Source organism: Jatropha curcas, chromosome 5 (genome assembly GCF_041381405.1).
Source record: "Jatropha curcas cultivar XTBG-Jc1 chromosome 5, XTBG_Jcur_1.0, whole genome shotgun sequence".
Classification (NCBI taxonomy): domain Eukaryota; kingdom Viridiplantae; phylum Streptophyta; class Magnoliopsida; order Malpighiales; family Euphorbiaceae; genus Jatropha; species Jatropha curcas.
This window is the reverse complement of record NC_143155.1, coordinates 23,945,424-23,955,858: the sequence shown is the minus strand read 5'-3', so window position 1 is coordinate 23,955,858 and position 10,435 is coordinate 23,945,424. Positions and strand designations below refer to the sequence as shown.

General features: G+C 33.8%; 3 protein-coding genes across 3 annotated transcripts; 2 read left to right on the top strand and 1 right to left on the bottom strand.

The window, feature by feature from the left end:
• The first annotated feature begins 1,518 nt into the window (after nt 1–1,518).
• Nucleotides 1,519–2,411, top strand: LOC105649791 (thioredoxin H7). Its single transcript, XM_012236576.4, has 3 exons — nt 1,519–1,742; nt 1,841–1,963; nt 2,052–2,411. Exons 1-3 carry the CDS (start codon nt 1,575–1,577, stop codon nt 2,181–2,183), a joined length of 423 nt encoding a protein of 140 aa, XP_012091966.1. The 5' UTR covers nt 1,519–1,574; the 3' UTR covers nt 2,184–2,411.
• On the bottom strand, nt 2,052–4,624 carry LOC105649793 (uncharacterized). Its single transcript, XM_012236578.4, has 2 exons — nt 3,892–4,624; nt 2,052–3,607 (listed from the first exon to the last, which is right to left on the bottom strand). Exons 1-2 carry the CDS (start codon nt 4,413–4,415, stop codon nt 3,160–3,162), a joined length of 972 nt encoding a protein of 323 aa, XP_012091968.1. The 5' UTR covers nt 4,416–4,624; the 3' UTR covers nt 2,052–3,159.
• Nucleotides 4,625–6,836: 2,212 nt separating this feature from the next.
• CRR28 (Tetratricopeptide repeat (TPR)-like superfamily protein) lies at nt 6,837–9,480 on the top strand. Its single transcript, XM_012237065.4, has one exon. The coding sequence runs from the start codon at nt 6,851–6,853 to the stop codon at nt 8,735–8,737; it is 1,887 nt and encodes a 628-aa protein (XP_012092455.2). The 5' UTR covers nt 6,837–6,850; the 3' UTR covers nt 8,738–9,480.
• Nucleotides 9,481–10,435: the final 955 nt, after the last annotated feature.

The following is a 10,435-nucleotide window of genomic DNA, read 5'->3' as shown; positions in this document are numbered from 1 at the left end:
TCCAATTGGAATTTCTTAAAAGGATGGTGTTGTTGCAGTTTTAATTATGGATTTCCTATAGATTTCTAGAGAGAGAACTTCAGAATATGAATTTCCAAGTGGGCTTCTATTCGGTGGACCACGTTCATCAATGGTTACTGTATACATATTGCGAAGATGCCATCCTTTTGGCCCACGAATAAACTTGCCTTCCATTTTCAAGTTCCAACAAATATAAAATATTCACAAAAACATTTTAGCCTGAAATTGAATATGCCATTATTACAATCTTTGATTGGTGAATGAAAAATACACCCATGCGTTCAAAACATTTGGAAGAGTTGACATTTTGTGTTGTTGCATAGGGTTAGAATTTAGGATCCATAGCAGTAAATAACAATCTTCTCACACAAACAACGAATCATGGGAATGTGAAAACCATTCGCTAAATATTAACACGCTACAGATTAAATTTTTTTTGTCCCATCCAATAAAAAAGCAACTTTGGTTATTATTTATTTCAATGAACATATGTTTTATTTATTTACTTTTTGGTGCCTAAAATATGTTTTAATTTTCCTATCGTCCACCAAGTTTTAATATAGTAAATAAAATGTGAGTTTTTTAATAAAATGAAAATTTATGAAACATATTAGCTTTTCAATGTCTCTATTATGATTTCATTCCATTGATGAATGAGTTTTAAAATATTATTTGAAATCGTCAAATTTATCAAATATTTCAAACCTCTCGATTGCTTTTTCAAACGCAAGAATTAATTAGTTTCGTTCGAATTGATGCTGTAATTTTAGCTAATTCAAGAATATGAAATTAATTTGGAAATTTATGGCTATCATCATAAATATTTTTTTCATCGGCTGACTTTACAAAGTTTGTCGAAATAGTGTAAAAAAAGCTCAATTCATCATGTGTTTATGATTTTGCATTACAGTATTTATAATAGCACGATGCTCTGCTTTAGGAACTATTCCATCTCCACTGTTAACAAAATAAAAAAACGGCACATTGGCTTTTCTGTAATTGAAAATTTGTGTGGTGATGGAGACTTGAGAAGTATTGTTGTGAAGAATGTAAGGTAAGCAAGTGGATGTTGAACACATTCACTCCTCCAGTTTCTTAGATTTTTTGGGACCATAGATATAAATATTCCTGCGAAACAAACACCTGCTCTAATAACCACATATAATTATTCATTTCCATTCAGTATAATTTTCTCAAGGCCCACAATGACCCAATACAATATCATACAAATTCCAAATCTTTCAGTTACTGTAAATTAAATTGTTCCTCCATTGACTTTATTATAAGATAATCAGTTCAAATTCCAACCCGAATCTAATTAATAAAAGAAAAAAAAAAACTTTAATTAAATTAATTCTCAAAAACTTTCCATTTTAGTTTCCGACGGTCCATGTATTTTCATGTCACATCTGGAATCATATTCCTTTAGAAAGAAAAACAAATGGAAAATCTCTAAGTTTTCCACCACATTAATCCTTATATAAAGCCATTACTACCAAGTTCTTTCTTCAACTCAACCCATAGCCTTCTTTGATTTGAAATTCAAGCACAGAATGTTTCGCCAAATGAACTCTTTTCAGAGAGCAAGAACAATGCGATCGAGCTTTAGTTTTAATTATAACAAAGGTTTAACAGACACACAGCCATCTGGGATTGTGGAAATACGTTCTGTTGATCAATGGAAAGCTTATTTTGAAGCTACTAAAGGAAACAACAAACTGGTAATTAATTAATTATTTAATAGTAATCTTTATTTGAATGACCATTGATCGTAATTAGTATCGTTTGTTAATTGTCTTTTACGTTTCTGTCGTTGAAGCTGGTGATACAATTCACAGCAACATGGTGTGGACCTTGTCGACTCATCGATCCCGCCATTAAAGAGTTTGCTGCTAAGTATAAAGATGTTGATTTTATAAAAATAGATGTCGACAAGTTATTTGTAAGTAAAGTCTCTCTTCTGGTAAATTATATCTGTGTCTCTTGACAAGCTATGGATGATATTAACAATGGTGAATGGAAATTAACAGTTGGTGGCTCAGCAATTCGAGGCGAACACATTGCCAGCTTTTGTGCTCATCAAGAAAGGGAAAGAAGTTGATAAAATAGTAGGAGTCAAAAAGATTGAACTGCAGAACAAGATTGAGCAGCTCAGGATTTGAGATTTAACTGATGAAGCATATATAAAGCTATTACTGGACTGATGGAGAAGCAGAGCTCATCTGAAGGAGATAAATAAGGCAAAGATACCAGCCTCCTACTGACCGACCTGCTCAATATTTTTTGAAGTTTTGATGGTTAATTTACGTGAAAGCAATTATTTGCTTTGTTTTTCAAATATAATATGTTACATATAAAACGTCACATCAAAATAATAATATTTTGACATACGTAGCTGTGTTTATGCTCATTGTGAAGAATTATTACCAAGTGGGTTCCAAGAAAAGAAAAGAAAAGAAAATAGGGGGCAATTGATTTTACAAACACAGAGCCCACTTGCTCTGGTACTTACCAATGATTTCTTCTGCATAAAACCAAGACAATTTGAAGGATAGAAAGAAAATGGTAGGCCTCTTGCTTGGAGGTTATTTCATTCTATCCAGCAAGCAAGGCCAGGCCACAGCTCAATCTGCCAATCAAATACATACAAATTGCAGATATGGAATACACAAAGAAAATCAAACAAGATGTACTAAATAACTATTGATATACTACCTGATAAACTACATAACCAAAAATTGAACATTAAGAATTCAGATGAAACCCTTCAATGCATTGATATTAAATTTCAACATTTCCAAAATACATGATGTTGAGGAGTTTTTCCCTCTTTAACTTCAAAGCAATGAAGATTTTATAAAATTAGATAACTAGTATACAAATTTTAAATTAGGAGTCATCTTGTGGCAGCTACTGACAGTAGATATTCATATTTTTCTTCCCATCCCATGCCACATTAACCAACAATATTGCTTAATTAAAATTGCTTCTCACTTTCTTCCTACTATGCACAATCTTGATGATCTAGAACAGTGGAAAATGTAAAAGTATTTACATTAAAATAATTAACTTACATGAATAATAATTAGTGTGGATAGATGATCAGCAAAACCAAAAGCTCACTCCGACTCTGATAAACTAAGTATCGATACTGCCCAGAACCCTCTTAAGATCAGATTTCTGTTCTGCTGTAAGTCTTGATGGAAATCCAACATCAAATTTGATTCTAAGATTTCCTTTCTTGTGTGGTTCTTTTGAAATAGGCATTCCTTCATTTGGAATGACAATCTCAGTACCAGGTTTGATGATATCAGTTACTGGAATTGTGAGATACCTTCCATCTAAGGTTGTCAAATCAAAAGTCTTCCCTGTAAGGGCTTCAAGTAATGAGATTTTCTTATTGACAACAAGATCATTACCATCTCTTTTGAAAACAGCATGAGGTTTCTCATCCACTACGAAGATCAGATCAGCTGGAATAACACCAGGTTCTTGATTGCCCTTTTCTGGGAAAGTAATTTTTGTGCCTTTCTTCCACCCTGGTTTTATATCAATCTTCAAGATTTCTTCAACAGTCTTTGCCTTACTACAAAAGAATTACTTCTAATTGAAGAAAATTTACTAAAATTCAAGAATTCCGATAAAATCAATATAAACAACGGAATCACTGAAATTTGAAGTCGCATTGTTAAATGAAAATCAAACTTAAACGCAAATGCAAATCCCAAAAAATTATATCTATACGATGATTATATAAACATTCAATGCTTCGGGCTCCCTAAGTGTTCAATTCAGCTAATAAACTAGTTCTATTTGACAAATTAACTATAATTAGAACCACAGAACAAGAAAAAAAATTGAAGAACTGACCCGAAATCATCAGGAACAGAACGCGAAATCCTCATCTTTCTTCTGGCTCCTTTATAAAGCTCCTCCAAACTACAAATCAATTTACTTTCAACCGCAGCTGCCTTCTTGTACCCTTGGTTCCCCGTCTCTCCATTTCTGTAAAACCCACTCTTGCCACTCTCACCACCAGCGGCGCCGCCAGATCCACCAAAAATTTCGTTGAAAATGTCGTCCGCATCTCGAGCATTGAACCGGAACGTGGTATTCGGCGTCGTCGTGGACGTCTTTCCATCATCACCAGGACCACCAAATTCAAACGACTTAAGCCCTTCTTCTCCATAAAGATCATAGATCTGACGCTTTTGAGGGTCACTAAGGACATCATAAGCTTCAGAAATTTGCTTGAACTTAGCTTCAGCTTCTTTTTTGTTAACCGGATTCTTATCGGGATGCCATTTCATCGCCAGCCTCTTATACGACCTTTTGAGGTCATCGTCGGTTGCTTTCCGGTTAACTTTCAGTAGATTGTAGTAATCAACACCCATTCTTTTTCTTGTTTGTTTGCTCTAGAATGGGAGTGGGTTTTAAGAATTAAATTGGTGAAATTGTCGGCTTCGAGAAAATTCTATAATAAACAGAGACGGAGATGGAGACGGAGACGGACAGAGAAAGCGGCGCGTCGGGCGGTGGAAAAATAGCGAGTCAAGCAAAAATGTGCGAGTAGCAGTGATCACGGTTTTGATAACGCGTTCATGGACTGGAACTGATATTTTTAAAATAGGTAATGTTGGCGTGACAGGTACTTTGCTGAGATTGATTTCTGACAGTCATTCAGAGTAAAGGACAAATCATCTAACTAATGCTAATTATGAGACTAATCAGTAACTGTAATTTTTTCACTAATATCTCATTGCCTTAATCACCTTATCGCGTACCTTACTATACCAAAAGAGATTTATTTATAATTAATTTTTAGCTATTTTATAAATGGATCAAATGCATTTAATATATATATATATATATAAATGAATTGCCTTAATTATTTTTTATGGTTATATCATTTTATTAATAACTTGCATCTATATAAATATATTTAAAAAATAGATTATATTTTTTTATTAATTATCAATCAATTAATCTGAAGTGAATTCGATATTTATAATGCTTTTAAAAATTAAATTAAAATATTTATTAGAATATTTGTAAAATGATACTTTTTTTTTTATTCCACAAAGATGTCTTACATTCTAAAAAATAATGACACTGCTTTTAACTCATAATTTTTGTCGGATTTGAATACTATAGGGCCTATAGAGGGACGGAGAAGAGCCTTAACCATTCTATTCCTACCAATATTAGTACTATATATCATTATATTAATTTCATTAAAATTAAATAATTTATATGCTTGTTATTAAAATTTTTCAAAATATGCTTGTTTATCTAACAATTAATGCAAGTGAAAGATTAAATATTAATATTTTAATTTATTTATATCAAGATTTAATTATTGATAATATAGTAGTTTGATTGATATATTTATTTAAAAAATATTTTAAATAAGATTAAAATAATAAATTATTCACTTAAAATAAGATAATAATAGCTGAGAGATAAAAAAATAAAAAAAGAAAATTTTGAGGCGGAAGGGTATATAATTTAAAATAAACTAAGAAAAAGCAAGTGTATTTTTTTCTCTCATCATTGAAACAAATTGTTGGCCGAGTGCATGAGTTACGTGAAGCAAATCTTTCTTTTATGTGCAAATAAAGTTTGTAATTAATAAAAAAAAAAGCAATTAACTCTCGATTAATGAAGGTATTGGGTGACAGGCCCGTCGGATTATCAAAAAGGCGTTTGTGTTGATAATTTAATATTTAAAAAAAAAAAAAAAAAAAGAACGTGCAGTGAATTAACCGGTGACAGTGGTATCTTATTTGTCAAGCGTTTCGTTGTTTGGCACTGCGACAGAATCTGGTATGGCGTCGCAAGTCGAAAGGATGAGGTGGCCGATTGAATAATTCGATTACGTAATACAAAGCCCCCCAAAACGACATCGTCCTTTCCATGTATGTTGATTCAATCGCCCCCACCACCCACCTGCTCACATTAATTAATATTATTATTAATTAAAATAAAAACAAATCATTAGGATGGAGCATTGGCATCATCAGATCAAAGACGTTAAGACCATGTTGGTGAGGATTTTTGGTTAATTAAGCTTGTAGTTAAGGAGTTGTTTAATTAAGCTCTCTAATCTTAAATTCTTAATCCAACATAACAAGCAATGGAGGGTTGAGAAGGGAATGGTAGAAACATTTTAAGTAGAGTGCACGTGAATTATTATTTATTTATTTATTTATTAAATTAAAGTGGAGGTAACATGCCTCCACCAAATTTTGTTGACACAAACAAAACACCGACTGCCTAATTATCTCCTTAATTATCACATTTAAGCTCTAATTCTGTGTTTATTGCATATTTTAATACATAGAATAACCATGCTTTATTCAATATTATAGTTAGGTTGGGAGATTAGAAAGGGAAGACGCGGAATCCTCCAATGTAATGTAGCTGCCATTGCGGGAGTTTTGTTATAGTTTATGTCCATCTCGCCTAAATTTGTAATCTCTCCGTTTTTTATTTAAAGTGTTCGATCTATTTTTATTTATATATATGTGCAATTTATTTATAAGAATATTTATTTTTAAAATTTATACATAAATTCTGTTCAATTCAATTTAGGTAGTTTTGAGTTTTGATATCAAAATCATAACCGAATCAAAATTTCAATTCTTTATATTTTTCAAACTAAACAAAATAAATAATTTTTCAAAATTTATAATTTTGGATTCGTTTTCGTGATTTACGGTGGTTGGTGAATTCTCTTAACTGTAATTCAAAGAGATTAAACTAGCATGGGTATTTTCGACTTTTCGAGACTTGCGTCTATCTGCTTATCGTTTTATGCAATTCAACCATGGCAGAAGCAAATATTAAAAAACAAACTCAACAGCCCATAGCCTCTGTTATAGTAAAGCTCTGTTTAAAAATGGCTTCGGCAATCATCCCAAGCCCATCTCCTATTATTCTTTCCAAGCCCAACTCAGCAAACCAACATTGCCATCTTCTTTCCTGCTTGAATGAGTGCAGAGACATGTCACGGCTCAAGCAAATACACGCTCAAACTCTGCGCTCTACATTGCCTGACCAACCAGACACTCTCTTTGTTTATAGTCGAATCCTCCATTTCTCTGCCTTCAACGACCTTGACTACGCCTATCGAGTATTCGATGGAATTGAAAACCCAAATTCATTTATGTGGAACACTCTCATTAGAGCCTGTGCGCGAAGCTCTGATAGTAAAGCAGCAGCCTTCTTGCTGTATAGAAGAATGCTAGAGCAAGAAACTGTGTTGCCTGATAAGCATACGTTCCCTTTCGTTTTAAAGGCTTGTGCTTACTTGTTTGCTTTATATGAAGGGAAACAAGCACATGCCCAGATGTTAAAACTTGGGTTTGAGTCTGATGTTTATGTAAATAACAGTTTGATTCATTTCTATGCTTCTTGCGGTTGTTTGGAGTCAGCACAGAATGTGTTTGATAAAATGCCGAAGAGAAGTGTGGTTTCTTGGAATGCTATGATTGATGCGCTTGTTCAGTTTGGAGAGTTTGAAACTGCGTTGAAACTGTTTGTTCAGTTGCAGGATTTGTTTGAGCCTGATTGGTATACAATGCAGAGTGTTCTAAATGCTTGTGCTGGTTTATGTGCATTGTCTTTGGGGATGTGGGCTCATGCTTATGTATTGAGAAACTTCGATGTTGATGTAGCTAATGATGTTTTGGTTAACAATTGTTTGCTAGATATGTATTGCAAATGTGGGTCATTGGATATTGCTTTACAGGTGTTTGAAAGGATGCATAGGCGTGATTTAACTTCATGGAATTCTATTATTCTTGGATTTGCTATGCATGGAAAGGCTGAACTAGCTTTAGAATATTTTGATCTTATGGTTAGGACATGGAAGCTGGTGCCAAATTCTATCACCTTTGTTGGTGTTTTAAGTGCTTGTAATCGCAGGTGTATGGTAAATGAGGGTAAAAAGTATTTTGAGATGATGATTGCAGAGTATAAGATTGAACCTCAACTAGAGCACTATGGATGCCTAGTTGATATTCTGGCTCGTGCTGGTTTGATTGATGAAGCATTGAATTTGGTATCAAACATGCCTATGAAACCTGATGCTGTTATATGGAGGAGTCTTCTTGATTCTTGTTGTAAGAAGAATGCAAGTATTGAGGTAAGCGAAGAAATGGCAAGGCAGGTTCTCGAGTCAAAAGGAGGGGATTGCAGTGGCGTCTATGTTCTCTTATCAAGAGTTTATGCATCGGCTAGCCGATGGAATGATGTTGGCTTGGTGAGAAAATTGATGACTGATAGAGGAGTAACAAAAGAACCTGGATGTAGTTTGATAGAGATAGAAGGTGTTACACACGAATTTTTCGCTGGTGACACTTCTCATCCTCGAACGGGAGAAATCTATCAGTTCTTGGATTTGATTGAAGAAAAACTAAAGTCAGTAGGGTATACGCCTGACTATTCACAAGCACCTATGGTTGACGAGTTGAATGAAGGCAAGCAAAGAACTCTGAGGGTACATAGTGAAAGACTTGCTATTGCTTTGGGGCTTTTAAGCTTGAAACCAGGAATGCCAATACGAGTATTCAAGAATCTTCAGGTTTGCAGCGACTGCCATGAGGTCAGTAAATTAATCTCTAAAATCTTTAATGTGGAGATTATCATGAGAGATCGTGTTCGATTTCATCACTTTAAAGATGGCTCCTGTTCATGCATGGATTATTGGTGATCAGTTTGATCAGTTAAGCTATTAAAAGTCTCCCCTGCCCAAAATATACTGACTGGTCCTTGTGATTAGGAACCAGTGATTGTTAATCACAACTAGCTCTGCATGTGCATATTGCTGTACATCAACTTCAGATTGATATTTATGTTTCCAAGTGGTTAGATTGAAGAGAGTTTAATTTCCCAATTAAACCTTTTTAATTTGATCTCTGTTAGTAGAATAGAATTGTAACCACTTTAAGAATGAGAAGTAACTGTAAACACAGAAGGGGAAAGGGGAAAAAAAAAAGAATAAACCAAAATTTTCCAGGAAAGGCCCGACCTCTATGAGCTGAGGAAATTGAATATTATTTATTATTAAAAAGGCTATCCGTTTGTGGTATTTATAGGTGCATACATGCACCGTGATTTTTTAATTATGAGAACAGTGGAGACACGGTGATAAAATCATCATGAGATGGAACCATTATTGGAGCGCATCATTCTTACGGGTCAACTACTTCCAACAAGCAAGCGCACACGAGATAATTATTGTTGAAGTGGGACCCACGGTTTGGCCTTTTGAGATGGGCATCACCGTCAATTGCAATCTCCCACCGCAGTGTTTTTTTGCCCCCCCGGTGCACAGTACAACAACACTTTGAAAGACTTACCCACCCACTGTATACACACACAATAAATCAAACTACGATAATCAGTATAAAAAAAATGTAGATATTTTTTGAACAAAAAAAAAAAAACAGAAAATGATAATTATAGTAACAACAAAGCGATTATTTTTTTTAATGATAATTAGCTATTGTGTGCGTAAGAATAGGTCAATATTTTACCAAGAACATGGGCATTCAGTATAAGCTGAGATCTAGCTATCAAATCAAATTTCACAAGTGCCAAGTGCCAGTGGATAAAACGCAAATTACAAATATCACATGCATCTAAAGTTCTACAGTAAAATCTCTATTTCCCGTCAATCCGAGCCTTGTGAAACAGGCTATAAAACATAGTTGCAGAGTTACTGGGGTAATAATGCTGTGCTAGAAATAGTTGTGTAGCCGCCACCAATAAAGAAAAAGAAAAAAATATATATATGTATAGCTTGCTGATTCAAAATCCATGCAAAATCAATTCTACAAGCTCCCAAGATAAAAGACATGGACCCTGAGACATCATCAAACCATACAATTTTTGACATAAAATTGATGCGACAAAAATTTACAACAAAAATTGATCAATGAAGCTATAAAGAAATGATATTATAGTTATGTTCCAAGTAAATTGTGGAGCATTACTGATGGCAAGAAGCATGAGCACTGCATTGACCATCTGCGGTTGCAATAACACTTGCGATAATAGCATTACTCTGCCAAGATTGTTTAATTTTCTTCTGTTCTAAAACCATAGGACGAAGATATTGTTCAATGTTGATAGATTCAAGTGCTTTGAAGTAGATGACAAGAGAACTGAATAGATAGAATATACAGATGATGTAGTTCTGGAGACATGCTAACAAAACTTTTATGTCCATCCATGGTATGTTATTGTTTTGCAAATTCTCTTGCAACTGATACAGCAGGAAAGGAAAAAACAAGTCAAAAAAAATTTCCAGGGAAAAAAAAGGAGTAAGATAATAATGTCTGCAAGCGGGAATTCAAAGTCAATGATAGACTAAGTTGTTATTGCAAATAGAACAATTAGATGCAGT

What these genes read in the sequence shown, in the direction of transcription:
- LOC105649791 (XM_012236576.4), top strand. Translation starts at nt 1,575, where the DNA reads ATGTTTCGCCAAATGAACTCTTTTCAGAGAGCAAGAACAATGCGATCG. An exon ending in CTAAAGGAAACAACAAACTG is followed by an intron (nt 1,743 to 1,840) that starts GTAATTAATTAA and finishes CTGTCGTTGAAG; the next exon opens with CTGGTGATACAATTCACAGC. An exon ending in TAGATGTCGACAAGTTATTT is followed by an intron (nt 1,964 to 2,051) that starts GTAAGTAAAGTC and finishes GGAAATTAACAG; the next exon opens with TTGGTGGCTCAGCAATTCGA.
- LOC105649793 (XM_012236578.4), bottom strand. Translation starts at nt 4,415, where the DNA reads ATGGGTGTTGATTACTACAATCTACTGAAAGTTAACCGGAAAGCAACC. An exon ending in TCTGTTCCTGATGATTTCGG is followed by an intron (nt 3,608 to 3,891) that starts GTCAGTTCTTCA and finishes ATTCTTTTGTAG; the next exon opens with TAAGGCAAAGACTGTTGAAG.
- CRR28 (XM_012237065.4), top strand. Translation starts at nt 6,851, where the DNA reads ATGGCAGAAGCAAATATTAAAAAACAAACTCAACAGCCCATAGCCTCT.